Genomic DNA, 14,536 nt, shown 5'->3' with positions numbered 1-14,536 from the left:
GGGGGTGTAAGTGTATGATCAAACAGCCTCAGACCCACGCTCACCTCACTGCCTCAGGACACAACTTCTTTCCTGATTGTCCAAGTGCCCAACGGGATGGCGGGGGTGGGGCTGGGGTGCTCAGGCAGCAGAACCAGGCACAGACCCAGAGCTCCAATGGCTGGCTCAATCACTTGCTACACGAGGGCCTGCATCCCATACGTATTTTTTTAAAGCTTGTTTCCAGATCTCTGAAATGATGATCAAAATAACACCTATCTCACAGAATTATGGGGGAATGAGCTGACATACGCATATAAAGAACGGTTTCATGCACAGGGCACAGGGCCGGGATGAGGGTCACTGTTGGACTAGCTGGATTCTGCGGCTGGCACAAAAGCAAACAGCCCTAGAGTCAGACCTGGTTTCAAGTCCTCGTTCCCTCTCTAACCGGCTCTTCGATCCCGGAGAACCCACTCAACCTCACTGGAGCTTAGTTACTAGTCAAAATGAGGATGAAGAAATCTGCTTGAGGAGGTCTACATAAAGATCACGCCAAGCAGCAGAGACGAGAGTGCCATGCTCACTGTAAAGCACGATGCAAATGCATACACTGCTATTTACTTAATCCGTACAAACACGCCATAAGACAATTGCAAAGATTTTATTTAGCGGCTTTCTGTGCTTGGCACTTAGAAACAGAGTTCCGTGCATAAGGGCAAATTTTTTATACACCTTTACTTCATACATATTTTACATACCCTTTTTATTGCCCCCTTTTTTAATATTCATAATATTGGATTCCCCACTAGGCACATAAATACATTTATCTACAACACCTCAAAACCAAAAATCTTAATAATATCTGTTATTATTTTACTTGGTATTATTTGCATTTCCACACCACTTAAAAAGTTTAGCTTGCACCAAACTTCACTTGTTTTCTTAACATTAAAGGATCTGAAAGGGAAGGGAAAGATGAAGGAAAAAACCCAAAACTTCAAAATGCAATGAACTATTTGAAAAAACTGGAGGTCTAAGGGCCGGTGGAAGGATGGAGAAGACCCATCTGTAATTCCCTGGATGCGCCCGGATTTCTCCTGCTGCAGGGGGCTATGGGGCAGGCAATCCAGGTCAGGTGTCTGGATCTGGCATGTGGAGGGCCAGGCCTCTTTATGTCACCTCTGCGCTTGGTATCATCTGTCAGGCTTATAACACCCTTCCTTCTTCATACTCCTTCCGGTCCCCCTCCCCTGCCAGCTGCAGGCTCTGGAATTAGCACTGCCCATGCGGGGCACCCCCCCTTCTGGAAAACAGTGGTCAGAGCTGCAGGATCGAAGTGCATTCCTTGCCTCTGTCCCTGTCACCAGTGCCCCGACTCCGCATAATGTCCCAGAGAGGTTTATTCCTCGGTGATGCCACGATTCTTTCTAGAACCTGTAGGGGGAAAGAAGTGGGGACCAAACCAAAACCAATTTCCTCCATACATTACAACTCTCACCATTGCTCACACTTCCTCTCTCAGTCTTGCTTTCCACCTCTCTCTCTTGCTCACTACTCCTTCTCTTCCTTTCTCCTTCGGCTGCTCTTACTCCCTTTTCAGAGGCACCCCTTGGAACGTCAGCGATAGCACGCCAAGTGAGGAGAGCCAAAGTTCAAAAGCAATCATTTTCAGGAAGCCAAGTCCAGTTGTAGTGCTGATGCCTGTCTACCTTCATGGACCAGAAGGGGCTCCAGAATACACGGTTCGTTCCAGAAACGGGCTGGGCTACGGGGCAGAAAGGCTGACTGCCATTGCTGCCCCAGTCCATCTACTGCTGTAGAGATGGGATTCCTGGTGAAAGTCCCCACCTGGGCCCCCCTGCACAGAGTTCACACCCTTCCAAGTCAGTGTGCGTGTGTGTTGGTGTAAGAGTTTGTGTGAATATATATGTGTGTGTATGCATGCATGCACGTATGTATGTATGTATGTTTGTATGTATGCATGTACAGGTAGGTCTGTATTCATGTCAGGGTAACTTTTCATGGCTGCTACATGCTAGTATCTCCCTTAACATTATTATAAAATGATTATTCAGTTTCTTCAAAGGCCACTCTGGAGTAGGCAATGCTTTATAAAACTAAGGTTTGGGAAGGCAGGAGAATGGCCACTGAGTCGGAGATGACTCCACTGCAAGTATTTCCTTCAGTGCCTTAAATGTCTTTTGTTGTTCTTGGGTATGTGCTTTCTTCCTCCAGAAAAAACAAAAAACAAAAAACACAGTTCCCGTTTTTCAAAGGCTTCGGCTCCCAGAAAGGAAGATCTGCTCATGGAGACGCTGGGCCCCTGCAGCAGTGGGCTCCCTGGTGTTCAGACAGGCCATTAAACCATGTGCACGGACATCTGGGAGGAGGAGCCTGGGACCGCCCCGTACTGCCGGCCATCACAGGTGTTGGTCGCCTGCTGGTTATTGGGCGAAGGGCTGATCATGTGCATGCTGTGCTCCATCCCTGTGGGCAGGTACTGCCTCTCGCCAAAGGCCCCATTGGAAGGAGAAGAACAGAGTAAAGTGCTTTGAGAGGCGCTCAGTTTTTCTGGGCTTGCAGCTAGCCTGGGAGAAGTGGGGAAATTGTATCCATAGAGATTGTAAGGATTGTGGAGAGAGAAGGCGTTGTAGGAGCTCTGCTGCATGTGGCTGCCCCCAAACATATGTGGTGATGAGGAGCTGGAGGCCGCATTTCCGGCCTGCATGACATACTGGAACTGGGAAGTGGGGAAGGACCCCAGCTGGCCGCCGTAGGCTTCCATCTTGCTGTTGCTAGGCAACGAGGGAGGAGTCGGTATTCCTGAGATCAGGGATGGAGTCCTCTGAGGCATGAAGGTTTCTGAGGGCTGAGTGGCTGAAGCCGTGCCACTCTGGAGCCTGTTGTAGCCACTGTCACTCAGCCCTGGGTAGCTCTGCAAGGCTGCCATGTTGCTTCGGGCACATGGTGGATAATCAGAGAGGTTTAGATTGCACAGCTGGCTCTCTCGACAGCCCACATTGAAAGTGTTGGGGGCCAAATGAAATGTTGGAGGAGAACAGGATGGAGATAAAAGGTGAGAAGAAGCTGAAGGGGATGGTGTCCCAGTGCTGGAGGTGGTCGGGGATGTGCCTGTGCTGCCCCCTAAAAAATAAAAGGCGAATACCATTGAGCCAAAGGCTTTTTTTTAAATTAACGTATATTATTTGTTTCAGGGGTACAGGTCTGTGAATCATCAGTCTTACAAAGTCATAACACTCACCATAGCACATAACCCTCCCCAATGTCCATCACCCAGTCACCCTATCCCTCCCCCATCTCCCCAACAGCAACCCTCAATTCGTTTCCTAAGATTAAGAGTCTCTTATGGTTTGTCTCCCTCCCCAGTTTCATCTTCTTTCATTTTTTTCCCTCCCTGTCCCAATGACCACCCCACCCTGCCTCTCCAATTCCTCATATCAGAGACACCATATGAGAGTTGTCTTTCCCTGACTTGTTTCGCTCAGCATAATACCCTCTAGTTCCAACCATGTGCAAGCTTTCCCCTTTTGATGGCTGCATAATATTCCATTGTGTATATATACCATATCTTCTTTATCCATTCATCTGTTGATGGACATCTAGTTTTTTCCCATAGTTTAGCTATTGTGGACATTGCTGCTATAAACATTTGGGTGCACGTGCCCCTTCGGATCACTACATTTATATCTTTAGGGTAAATACCCAGTAGTTTGATTGCTAGGTTGTACGGTACCTCTATTTTCAACTTTTTGAGGAAACTCCATACTGTTTTCCAGAGTGAGTCAGAGGCTTTTTAAGAGGAGTCTGTGCAGGCCAGATGCAAGCCAGGCAGCAGGTGCCCTTAAATGCCCAAGATGGGCTGATTTTTATAGAACCATCACTTTCTATTAACTCAGCAGACCTAGGTCAAGTAATTCTACCTGTGCACAGGTACATGGGCACACGCGCACACACACCCACACACACACACACACAGTCCGAAAGAGGGGACACAAAAGAACACTAAACTCTTGTGTCTGTATGTGTCCTCAAAGTCTTGTTTAAAAGGAAAGAATAAGCCCTCCAATATTGACTGCCATTTCTCATGAGCAAATTTACTTTCCAGTAAGACCTCTGACAATCAGCTTTAAAATCCACCAGCTCAGCTTCCCCCCATTGTGCATGGAAATGCATTAGCTACATATTGTCACCTGGGACTATTACTGACCTTGCCATATTTAGTCCTCCAGCTAAAAACACAGCATATCAAATCTCAGGCCCTCATTCAGAAAGGAAATGGGGTACTGCGGCAAGGTGCCAAGTCAAGGCTGAGGCCTGGAAAGGCTGAGCACGAGGGCCCAGGTATTAATTATGAGGAGGTGAGGTGTGGGACCAAAGTCCTATCATATGAAAGACATTATAAGCACAACCAGAAGAGCTAGGTTAGCATAAAACAAAGCTAATCTGTAACTAAATCATTATAATTCAGAGGCTCTGCTAATCTCCCTCTAGAAAAGCTTGTCCTGTGTCTCAGAGATTGGAACCAAGACTGTAAATGTAGTTTGTGGATTTGGGATGTTTGTTAGGGCGAGTCTAGATAGGTCACAAAGTCAGGAGCCCTCCTTTCTCCCAGCCTGCCATACAAAACCTCCATGTGACCCTGGGCACATCCCTATCTTCTCTGGGTTTCTTTATCCAGAAGATGAGAAACTGAATTGGATCCAGTAGTTCTCAAGCTAAGAGAAGCCACGAGTTTTAAGTTCCAGATCCCATCTCAGACCAACTACATGAGAATCAAAGGATTCTGATGGACAGCCAGGGTTGAAAACCAGTGATACCAACCAAATTCCTTATTTCAAAGCACCCAGCAGGGTGATTCTTAAACTTTAAGCTGCATGGGAATCACATGAAAAGCTTGTTGAAACAGATCGCTGACTCTACCCCAGGGCTTCTGATTCCACAGGTCTGGGGCAGGGCCCGAGAATTTGCATTTCTGAGACTGATGCTGATGTCTGGTCTGGAGACCACACTCCCGGGTGAGCAGACCTCCAGGTCCCTTTCATCTCCTCGAGTTCCTGACACAGTATTTGACAGAGTTGCTCCTCAGACATGGGGATGTTAGAACTGGATCGGGGGCTGAAGCAGCAACAAAGGGCCAGTTCAACTCAACTACTTACTTCACACGTGTTCTCAGATAGTTTCAGAAGGCAAAAATAACCCTTTCAAGCCTCCCCTTTCCCAGGGCTACGAAGCAACTGGGCAACAGCCCATCTTGCCCCACCCATTGGCAGTTAAAGGCAATGGTGAATGCTGGGGCTGCCAGACCTTTCATTTGAATTCCAGAATGGGAGGCTGCTCTGTCTTCCATATAGGAACTCTACCATGATGGAATCCCTCCTTTGAGACAAGACTGGGAGCTTCCTGGAGTTGTGAGGGCCCTGATTCCCCCAAGGAGCATGGTGCCCCTAGCTCATCCACAAGTCTTGAGAGTATTCTTAGAACCTGAGCTGCTATAGAAGGGTAAAGGACATTTTAAGTGTAAAGGAGCAGAAATAAGGTTTTTAATCAGTGAGAGAAATGTGAAGAAAACTAGCAGGCTTCTGTAATGCTGAGATCCAAAGAAACCATCCACAGCATGTCAGGGAGGAGGGTCCAGATGTGCAAACCTAGGAGCAGATAACCTCAAAGAGAAACCTAAATTTCATTTTTAGCCTCAGCCTACACCCACAAATATGATAGTGGTATTGATTGGGGAAGTTCAAATTTAGCTCGTTAATAGTTTCTTCAGAGTTGATTTTCTACAAAACCCAACTAATATCATCTCTTCCTTGGTCAAAAAATTTTCCCCAATGAGAGGAAGAATAAATGAAACAAGATGGGATTGAGAGGGAGACAAACCATAAGTGACTCTTAATCTCACAAAACAAACTGAGGGTTGCTGGGGGGAGGGGGGTTGGGAGAAGGGGGGTGGGGTTATGGACATTGGGGAGGGTATGTGCTTTGGTGAGTGCTGTGAAGTGTGTAAACTGGGTGATTCACAGACCTGTACCCCTGGGGATAAAAATATATTATATGTTTATAAAAAATAAAAAAATTTTTTAAAAATTTAAAAAAATTTAAAAAAAATTCCCCCAATGAACTTCCAAAATAGAAGAATAAACAATTGCTGATTTTAGAGTCATTTCCAGAAATTTTCCATCCTATTTCTTCTTTATGCCTTAAATTCCTTTAAGAGAGGTAAGAAGATTTTTATTCCACAAATTGAGGTAAGGCAATATCGTATATATCAAGGTGAGAAGTAAACCAGACTAATTCCAGGTCCACTGGCCTCCCTTCAGCTCATGACCACAGGCAATGTGGGCTGCCTCTTCCTTCTCTTCATCTGTGACAGAGGGTCTCAAACTGACAGGCTTCTGTTTCTGTCCTTCTCAGAATTCTATTGGCATCTGAGATTAAATTTATGCTACAATGTGAATGACCAATAGCAAGGAATTTTCAAGGAACCATTTTGATGTAAAGGAGTTTGGGAAGGGGACGGCTGAGAAGCATGAGGAAGGACATCTCCTACTTCTTGTTTTTGGACCCCAGAGTGACCTGCCTCCAGGGCCTTATGGGAAATTCAGAGATTCCTGCTCTGCAAGTGGCACTCTACACTCCTCCTCTTCTACCCTAAACACTTTTAGCTTCAGGGAAATAAGTGCAATGGCACAAATGAGAAACTCGACTCCAGCTGTAAAGAAAGAGATTTGTGTTTTATGGGACATGTATCTGGTCTCCACTCTTTGAAAGTCCATCCTTGCTCTCCCCCAGATCTGGTGTTTATGCGGTCCCCGAAGAGACTGCCTGTTCAGCACACTGCACTGTCCTGCTCTAGGGATACTCCATCAGCTCTGGCCCTAGCCTCGCAGCAGGAAGGGCAAGATGGAGCAGATGACTTTTTACAACTCTAAATGGTTTTCTCAGATGGCCCAAGATGGAACGAATGGTACTGATTTAAGGCTGCAATTGGTTTCACTACAAAAAAATAAGAAGAGAACTATTAACAAGTTACAGGGATTTCTGCTGAGCAGATGAGAGAGGTACATGCTAAAAAGTGTGTAGTCAGCTTGCTTTTGGCTTTTAAATGACACTCCCTGGAAATGAGACTTGGTGGCCTGCTGCGTTTCAGGGGGTGGGAGCCCCCACATGAACTAGCGTTTGAAGAAACGCTGCTATGCACTTAAGAGTAGTTAGTACAAATAATAGCTCTTTCCATTGTCCACATAGAAAGAGCAGACTATGGTACATATTTTGCAGAAAAGCAAGCCAAGATACTGAGAAGTCGCTACTCTCTTACCTCACAGACTAGCGATCGTTATATGAGATGGAGAGAACCAGCCAAGGGCTAAATAAAGCCTCAGGAGGCAGGCAGTCCTCCCCGTGCATCTCAACACCGGGCTGCCTTGAGGCCTCGCATCATAGAAGAGCTAGGGCAGAGTGGAAGGCCTGGGCACACTTCCACAGAGGGGTCAGAGCTGCCTCTCACAGGAAAAGCCTACCTCCCTTTCCTGCATAACAGTCTGACCTCATCCTCTCCCCGACGCTCTAAGAGTCTGGACTGAGACCTTATTTACTGGAGGCGCACGGACTACAGAGTTTTGGATTGCCCGGCCCTCTTACTGAGTATGGCGTCTTGTGAGCGAGCCTCTCTATGGAAGTGGAATGTTGAGTGTCTCCCTCTGTAGGGATATTCTGAGAAACAGATGAAATAACATATAATACAAAGTGCACATAGGCATTAAGTATTTGTCAAAGTTCAGCACATTGTAAATACTGTCTCCTCTTCTCTGCCCTTCTGTAAGTGAAGAAGGAGAGAGGAATCCTAGGACATTCGGGTTCCAACTCTCAAGTGTTGGCTCCTATCCATGGAGCTGAGCCTCTTGGCCTCCCCGCACACTGGTGAGCCTATGTCACAGCTAGGTGCCCGGATGTAACAGGCTGCCTTCATGGCTGTGAATGATGGAGCTGTGGGCCCTTAACCACTATGGGCCCATTAAGCCAATCTTCCCAAAAGCTAAACCACCTCGGATTCCTCTCTGGACTATCTTTCCCTCTCCCCTCACCCCCGCCCAGAATGGAAATTTGATGCCCCAAGTCTATCTCTTCTCAGACCAAGCAAGTGGAATTGAACACAGGTAGGTAGGTTGGTGTCTTTCCCACTGTCCTCAGAGGTCTTAACCCACGTCTGAGAGGTGACGAAAATGTAATGCCCAAGTAGCTGAAAAGTCTCTGGTATTCCAAGACCAATCCCCCACCCATCCCTCCTCCCTGCCCATCCCTCCTCCCTGCATCCTGTTTTACCCACAGACCCAAGCGAAGAAGTGCTCATCTAAATTCATCCTCAACATTAGCCTGTTCCAATACTTAAGGCTCAGGGCCAAACTAACCAAAAAGAATACATGTTTAGCAGTGCTTCCATACGACGACAATAACTTAGAATATACTTGTATACCATGAAGACAAGTTAAATGTGACCATGAAAATCCTGAATACCAAACCTGCTGACTTTTGCATCTTTAAATCGATCACTTCCAGATTGTAACATGGAGGCTTCCACATACAGTTTCCTTTGGGGTTTAGTTTGTTGTGCTTTATTCCCCCCAACCCCCAAGTTGAAAAACAGTAAAAACAATACCCCATCTGGGCTAGTAAAGAATAAATTTCCATGTGATTACTTGGTTCCATCAGCCTGACTCTTCTCTCCTATCACTCAGTGGCATGTATCCTTGAAGAATGGACACAGCGGAGTCACCATGGCCCTGAGCAGCATTCTTTGAGGCTTGCAAACAGGTAAAAGGTAAAATGTCAACACCCTATGGACTCATCCCAGGGAAGAAACCCAGAGGCCATGAAATTAATGGTCATGATCCCAGCCCTGTCCATCCCTACTAAGGAATTACCCTTCGTTGAAAGGAGTACCCTTTTTAAAATGCAGATGCATAACATTACAGCACTAATGAGAATTGTGTGGTTTCGATCTTAGAAAGACTCCCAATGCATCCTTCTCCGTAAAGTTTAAAGATATACATGGATCTGAACCTCTTCCTTTTAAAATAGCTTTTAATATATTCATCCAGTTCTCATCTTTCACATAGGTCCTCTGGGTTCTGAGTCTCTGTGCTTCCTGCATGGCCCTGTCTCACGCCTGTGACACTGCCCCAGGTGGGCTGGCCCCATCTTTCCCCCTTCCATTAATTGGGTTGTTTTTCCTGCTACTTGTTTTACTGCCTTGTTTTACTTGTTTTTTCTGTTACTTGTTTTACTTTGTTGTATACACATCGGTTGTGATTGCCATTTAGAGCTGATCTGCCTCTCTCCTGGCCACACTACGGAACTTCCCACTGAGAAACCCCCTCCCCCACTCAGCCCTCCCCCCGCCCACCTCTGAGGAAGGCAGATGACTAAGGACTGGATGGTCCAAGCATCATATTCCCCGGCCCCTGCCAAAGTAATTGGTTCAGAGGTGACACAGTTAGAGTCAGTGAGACTTGGTGAGATTTTGCTAGAAACCTTAAGAAGGGCATGTGACCTTTACCATCAGATTTAAACTTAAGAAGACGGAGGTCTAGGGCTGCTGGCAGCTATGTTACCACAATGGCAGGGGTTGGGGGTTGCCGAGAATGAAGTCAAGTGGGAGTCTGGAGCAGGGTGGTGTAAGGGAGATTAGAGGTGTGGGTGGGTTCCAGAACTTGGTGACTGTTGGTTATGGTGGGTAGGGAGGGAAGGAAACAACCCAGATGGTGAGTGGATACCAGTGTCCTTCCTCCAGGAGAGGGCGCCAAGTCTGTGAGGTAAATTAGACTCAATTTTGGACACACTGAGCATAAGGGACTTTGGGACAACATAGGATATGTCACCAATAACTGTTTTAGTGGACCTAACTGAGATGCCTTCAGTTGGGGGCATCTGAGCATCTTAGCTGGGGGCATCTGAGCTGTTCATGGGCATCATTCCTGATCTCAGTGATAAATGAGATCTGCATTAAGTGGCAATCTCTGAATTGTTCGGCGATCCACAGGAGTTCAAAGCCACGCTGTCCACTGAACTGTCCTCCTTTCTCTACCGTTTACTGGTATGAATTCTCAGCATCTAATCCCTTTCAAGGACCAACCTTGTAATCGTAATTTGTAATTATTACAAATCAAACTGATGAAACGCCTAACACTGACAGAGAAGCTCAACATCCTTTTAACTGCCTGACAGATATAAAAAGCCCCAACAGTGTTAAAATCCCTCTGTTTTGTCTGCTACCAGTTGAGAGGAAGGGAGGGTTTCTGTAAATGACAGGTCCCCTTACTTCCACAGATGAAGATGTTCTGCCAGCTCTGGTGTCACTGGTCCAGGATGGTTCCTTATAAACAACAGTTGTCAGACCCCATGGAGAAGGACCCCTCAGTCTGGGCCAAACAAATAGCTCCACAGTATACATCAAAAGAACAACAGGACTGCCCTTGGCCATAACTGGCCTGGGATTTCTTTTTTATTCTCTATCTGTGTTGCCTCAGTCAACATCCCCCAAGCACCACTTCCATGGTTGGCTCATTTTGGCCCCACCACTAGCCATGTTTGGGCAGAAGCCGCTCCGGAAATGTAATCCCTAGCTTCAGACTCTCCCAACATATAAACTTCTTGGCAGATTCTCAGTGAAGATGTCTGAAAGTAAAGACCAGACATCTGACTTGATGAAAATAAAATACTGACCTATTTAGACTTAACGTTCAAGTTGCTGACAAGAAAATATCAGAGTAAACTAAAAAAATAAAATAAAATAAACAAACAAACAAAATTGCAGTGAATTAAAGCTCTAGTGAGTAAGAATGAAGAAAGGAAAGTGGTGGAAAGGCCAGGGCCCCATCAAGATGGAGAGCCACCTGGGAATCCTCAACTCACTTCTGCCACCGCTTAGCGGCAAACACGCAAGTAGACTGCTCTGTACCTTGGTTTCTTTTTGTGTAAAAGACTGAGGAGGATGAATCCCATGCATTCTTCTCCAGTGGAGAAAACAACTATACAGAATACCCATTCAGTATCTTTTTTAAAATAGAAAGATCTGGTGTTTTGCGAAATGGTGGCTAATTCAACTAAGGGGTTTTCCTTCGAAATTTTATCAACAAATGGGTCTTCATGAGAGAAAAACAAAAATGACCACAAGGACGGGATGAAAAAAAGCAGCCTCCTAATCTCACTCAGACAGAAGAGAGGGTCCAGCCTCCAGCAGCAGCAGCAGCAACAGGAGCACAGAACTGGCTCAGGGCCGCAGATTTGACATGCCAGATATTCACGTGTCTGAAGTGATGAGGTTATAGGGACGTTGGGTGAGGAACTTAAGTTTGGCACCAATGCTGCCAACACTCACTTCACCAAAAGGGAACTGCTACAAGACTCAGTCTGCCACTGAAGTTTCCACTACAAGTTCAACACTCTCTACTTCTTCTAAGACACAAAACAGTTCAACATAGATGGCTCTGTCTCTTTTCTTCATTTTATGAGTGATACTGTCCAGAGTTACTGGAACTCTTAGTTCTTAAGGGAAGAGGGACTGGATGTTGTTTCTTTTACGTCCTTTGTTAACGTCAAGAAACCAAGCCACATATTTCTTAATAATGAGAATCTGGATCAAGTTCAGTGTATAGTTCAAAAATGTATTCCAATTAAACAATTTAATAGAATTTTGGCTTCTCCTTTAGCCCCATCCTACTACCATATGTATCCAATAATTCCAAGTTAACCCCCCCCCACTAAAAAAAAAAGGAGTCACTAAGTAAGTGTGACATTTTGCTTTGAAATTTTAGTTTCTCCAATCAACAAAACAAAAAGGCAGCCTATGGAATGGGAGAAGACACTTGCAAACGACATATCTGATAAAGGGTTAGTATCCAAAATCCAAAAAGAACTTACCAAACTCAATATCCAAAAAATAAATAATCCAGTTAAGAAATGGGCAGAAGACATGAATAGACACTTTTCCAAAGAAGACATCCAGATAGCTAACAAACACATGAAAAGATGCTCAACATCACTCATCATCAGGGAAATACAAATCAAAACCATGATGAGATACCACCTCACACCTGTCTGAATGGCTAACATCAATAACATAAGAAACAACAGGTGTTGGCAAGGATGCAGAGAAAGGAGAGCCCTCCTGCACTTTTGATGGGAATGCAAACTGTGAAGACACTCTGGAAAACAGTATGGAGGTTCCTCAAAATATTAAAAATAGAACCATCCTATGACCCAGCAATTGTACTATTAGGCATTTACCCAAAGGATACAAAAATACAGATCTGAAGACATACAGCCTCCCCAATGTTTATAGCAGCATTATCCACAATAGCCAAACTATGGAGAGAGCCCAAATGTCTATCGACTGATGAATGGATAAAGAAGACATAGTGTATATAAACGATGGACTATTAGTCAACCATCAAAAAAATAAAATCTTGCCATTTGCAATGACGTGGATGGACTAGAGAGTATTATACTAAGTGAAATAACTCAATCAGAGAAGGACAAATACCATATGATCTCACTCATACGTGGAATTTAAGAAAGAAAACAGATGAACACATGGAAAGGAGGAAAAGGAAAAAAGGAGCAAGGGAAACAAACCATACTTACCAGTAGAGAATAAACTGAGGGTTGATGGAGGGGGGTAGGTGGGGGATGGGCTAGGTGGGTGATGAGCATTAGGAGGGCACTTGTTGTGATAAGCACTGGGTGTTGTACGTTAAGTGATGAATCACTGAATTCCACTCCAGAAACCAATATTGTACTGTATGCTCACTAATTAAAATTTAAATTAAAAAAAATTAAAAACAGGGGTGCCTGGGTGGCTCAGTCAGTTAAGCATCTGCCTTCAGCTCAGGTCATGATCCCAGGGTCCTGGGGTCAAGCCCCTCATTAGGATCCTCTCTCAACAGGAAGTCTGCCTCTCCCTGTCCTTATCTCTCTGCCCCTCCCCTGGCTCATGCTCTAAAGAAAGAAAGAAAGAAAGAAAGAAGGAAAGAAAGAAAGAAGGAAAGAAAGAAAAAAAGAAAGAAAGTCTTCTTAAAAATTAAAAATAAAAAAATAATTTAAAAAATACAAGAAAAGAAATAAAAAATCTTAAAAAGAAAGAAAGCTCAGTTTCTCTTAAACCACAGTTTTCCAATGGTCAACACCTGCCCAACCACCCCAAAGGCTGGTGAAATGCAGACTGTCAACCCCAATCATCACTCCACATCCTTCCTTATCCAAACAACATTCCAGATGTTGTGCTCCAAGCCAGTGTATCAGTGAGCTTACCCACCTGAGCCACGGTGCAAAGTGACCTCCTTTCATTAGGTCCTTCCAGGCTGCCAGGCCCTGTGATAGTTCTTCTCAAGAGTACAGCAGTGAACATAATGTCACCACCAATGCCTGCTCTGCCAGCTTTCTCACACTGGCCTCCATGATAGAAATTCTCACTTAGCCAGTTTGGGCAGTCAATGAGTAAAGCAAGGCAGAGAAACAAGAAGCCACCTCAGAAATACACCAGATCAAGTAAGTGTCTTTGTGTGGAAATGACCCATTTTCACTTATGAAGCATGTTTATATAAATGACCTCAACGAAAAGTTACTCTTCTTTGGTAGGTGAGGAAACAGACTCGCTAAAAGTAACTTGCCCAAGGTTATAGAGGGAGTTCGTGGCCATCAAAGATGAAGGCCCAGATCTCCCAAATGTCTTAACACCTCTGCCTCTCAGGGCCCATGAGGGCCTTAGAGCAAGAGCAGCACCCTGAATACGTACTGACCCTGCTTCTCTCACAGAATTATGAGGAGAAAGTTGCTTCATGTGGAAAGCTTCCTTTTCGCCTCCATTTAAAACAAAACAAAACAAAAAACGGATGGAAATTCTGCATTACTTGTCTCATCAGATCCCTATGATGAGGTTTAGGCTTTAAATAGTTAATCATCAGAAAGGCAGTATCTCTCGTCCCTGAGGGAACTTCCTCCCAGGTCTCCATGCACAGGGACACCAGGGGGTGGTGATGATGATGATGATGGTGATGATGACAATTGCTAGCGCATAGTGAGGGCCTACTCCATTTTAAATGTACTGTCTCGTTTAATCCTCACAAGAATTCTATTATATTTGTCCATTCTGCAGACGAGAAAACTAAGTGTCAGAAAGAATGGGGAACTTGGCCAAGGTCACAAAGCTAGGAAAGAGTGGGGATAAGAGCCTCACCTAAGGGGTCTGCCCCCAACTCCTATCCTTTTAATCACCTTCTTCATCTTAAAACCTGAGAGACTTCAATAATTTAGGTTACAAAACCTGATATAGCGTGCAAACTGCTAGAAGCTCCTCTGGGAGAGGAATGTAATATAATCTTTAAGTCCTAGTTCTTCAAGTCCTAGAAAGGTTTCCCATATAACAGAGCCGACAATTTCAAAACTTAGGGTTCCATTAATGGCACCCAGAACAGAGTAAGCTCTGTAATTTTGACTGATGTCGCTTTGGGGTGGAAGGAGGTTAGAGAGAGAGAGAGTC

The 14,536-nt window shown here is 45.0% G+C and overlaps 1 protein-coding gene across 2 annotated transcripts in view; it reads right to left on the bottom strand.

Annotated features, from left to right (window-relative positions):
* Positions 1 to 628: 628 nt before the first annotated feature.
* The window catches only part of TBX15 (T-box transcription factor 15), a 103,011-nt gene continuing 89,103 nt past the window's right edge, over positions 629 to 14,536 (bottom strand). For both annotated transcript variants that reach the window (XM_032302932.1, XM_032302933.1), the window contains exon 8: positions 629 to 3,126. In XM_032302932.1, the coding sequence (XP_032158823.1) occupies positions 2,342 to 3,126 (785 nt within the window). In that variant the 3' untranslated portion in view covers positions 629 to 2,341. The remainder of the gene's footprint in view (positions 3,127 to 14,536) is intronic.

The sequence above is a fragment of the Mustela erminea genome, chromosome 10 (genome assembly GCF_009829155.1).
Source record: "Mustela erminea isolate mMusErm1 chromosome 10, mMusErm1.Pri, whole genome shotgun sequence".
Lineage (NCBI taxonomy): Eukaryota > Metazoa > Chordata > Mammalia > Carnivora > Mustelidae > Mustela > Mustela erminea.
This window is presented reverse-complemented; position numbering and strand designations above follow the sequence as displayed.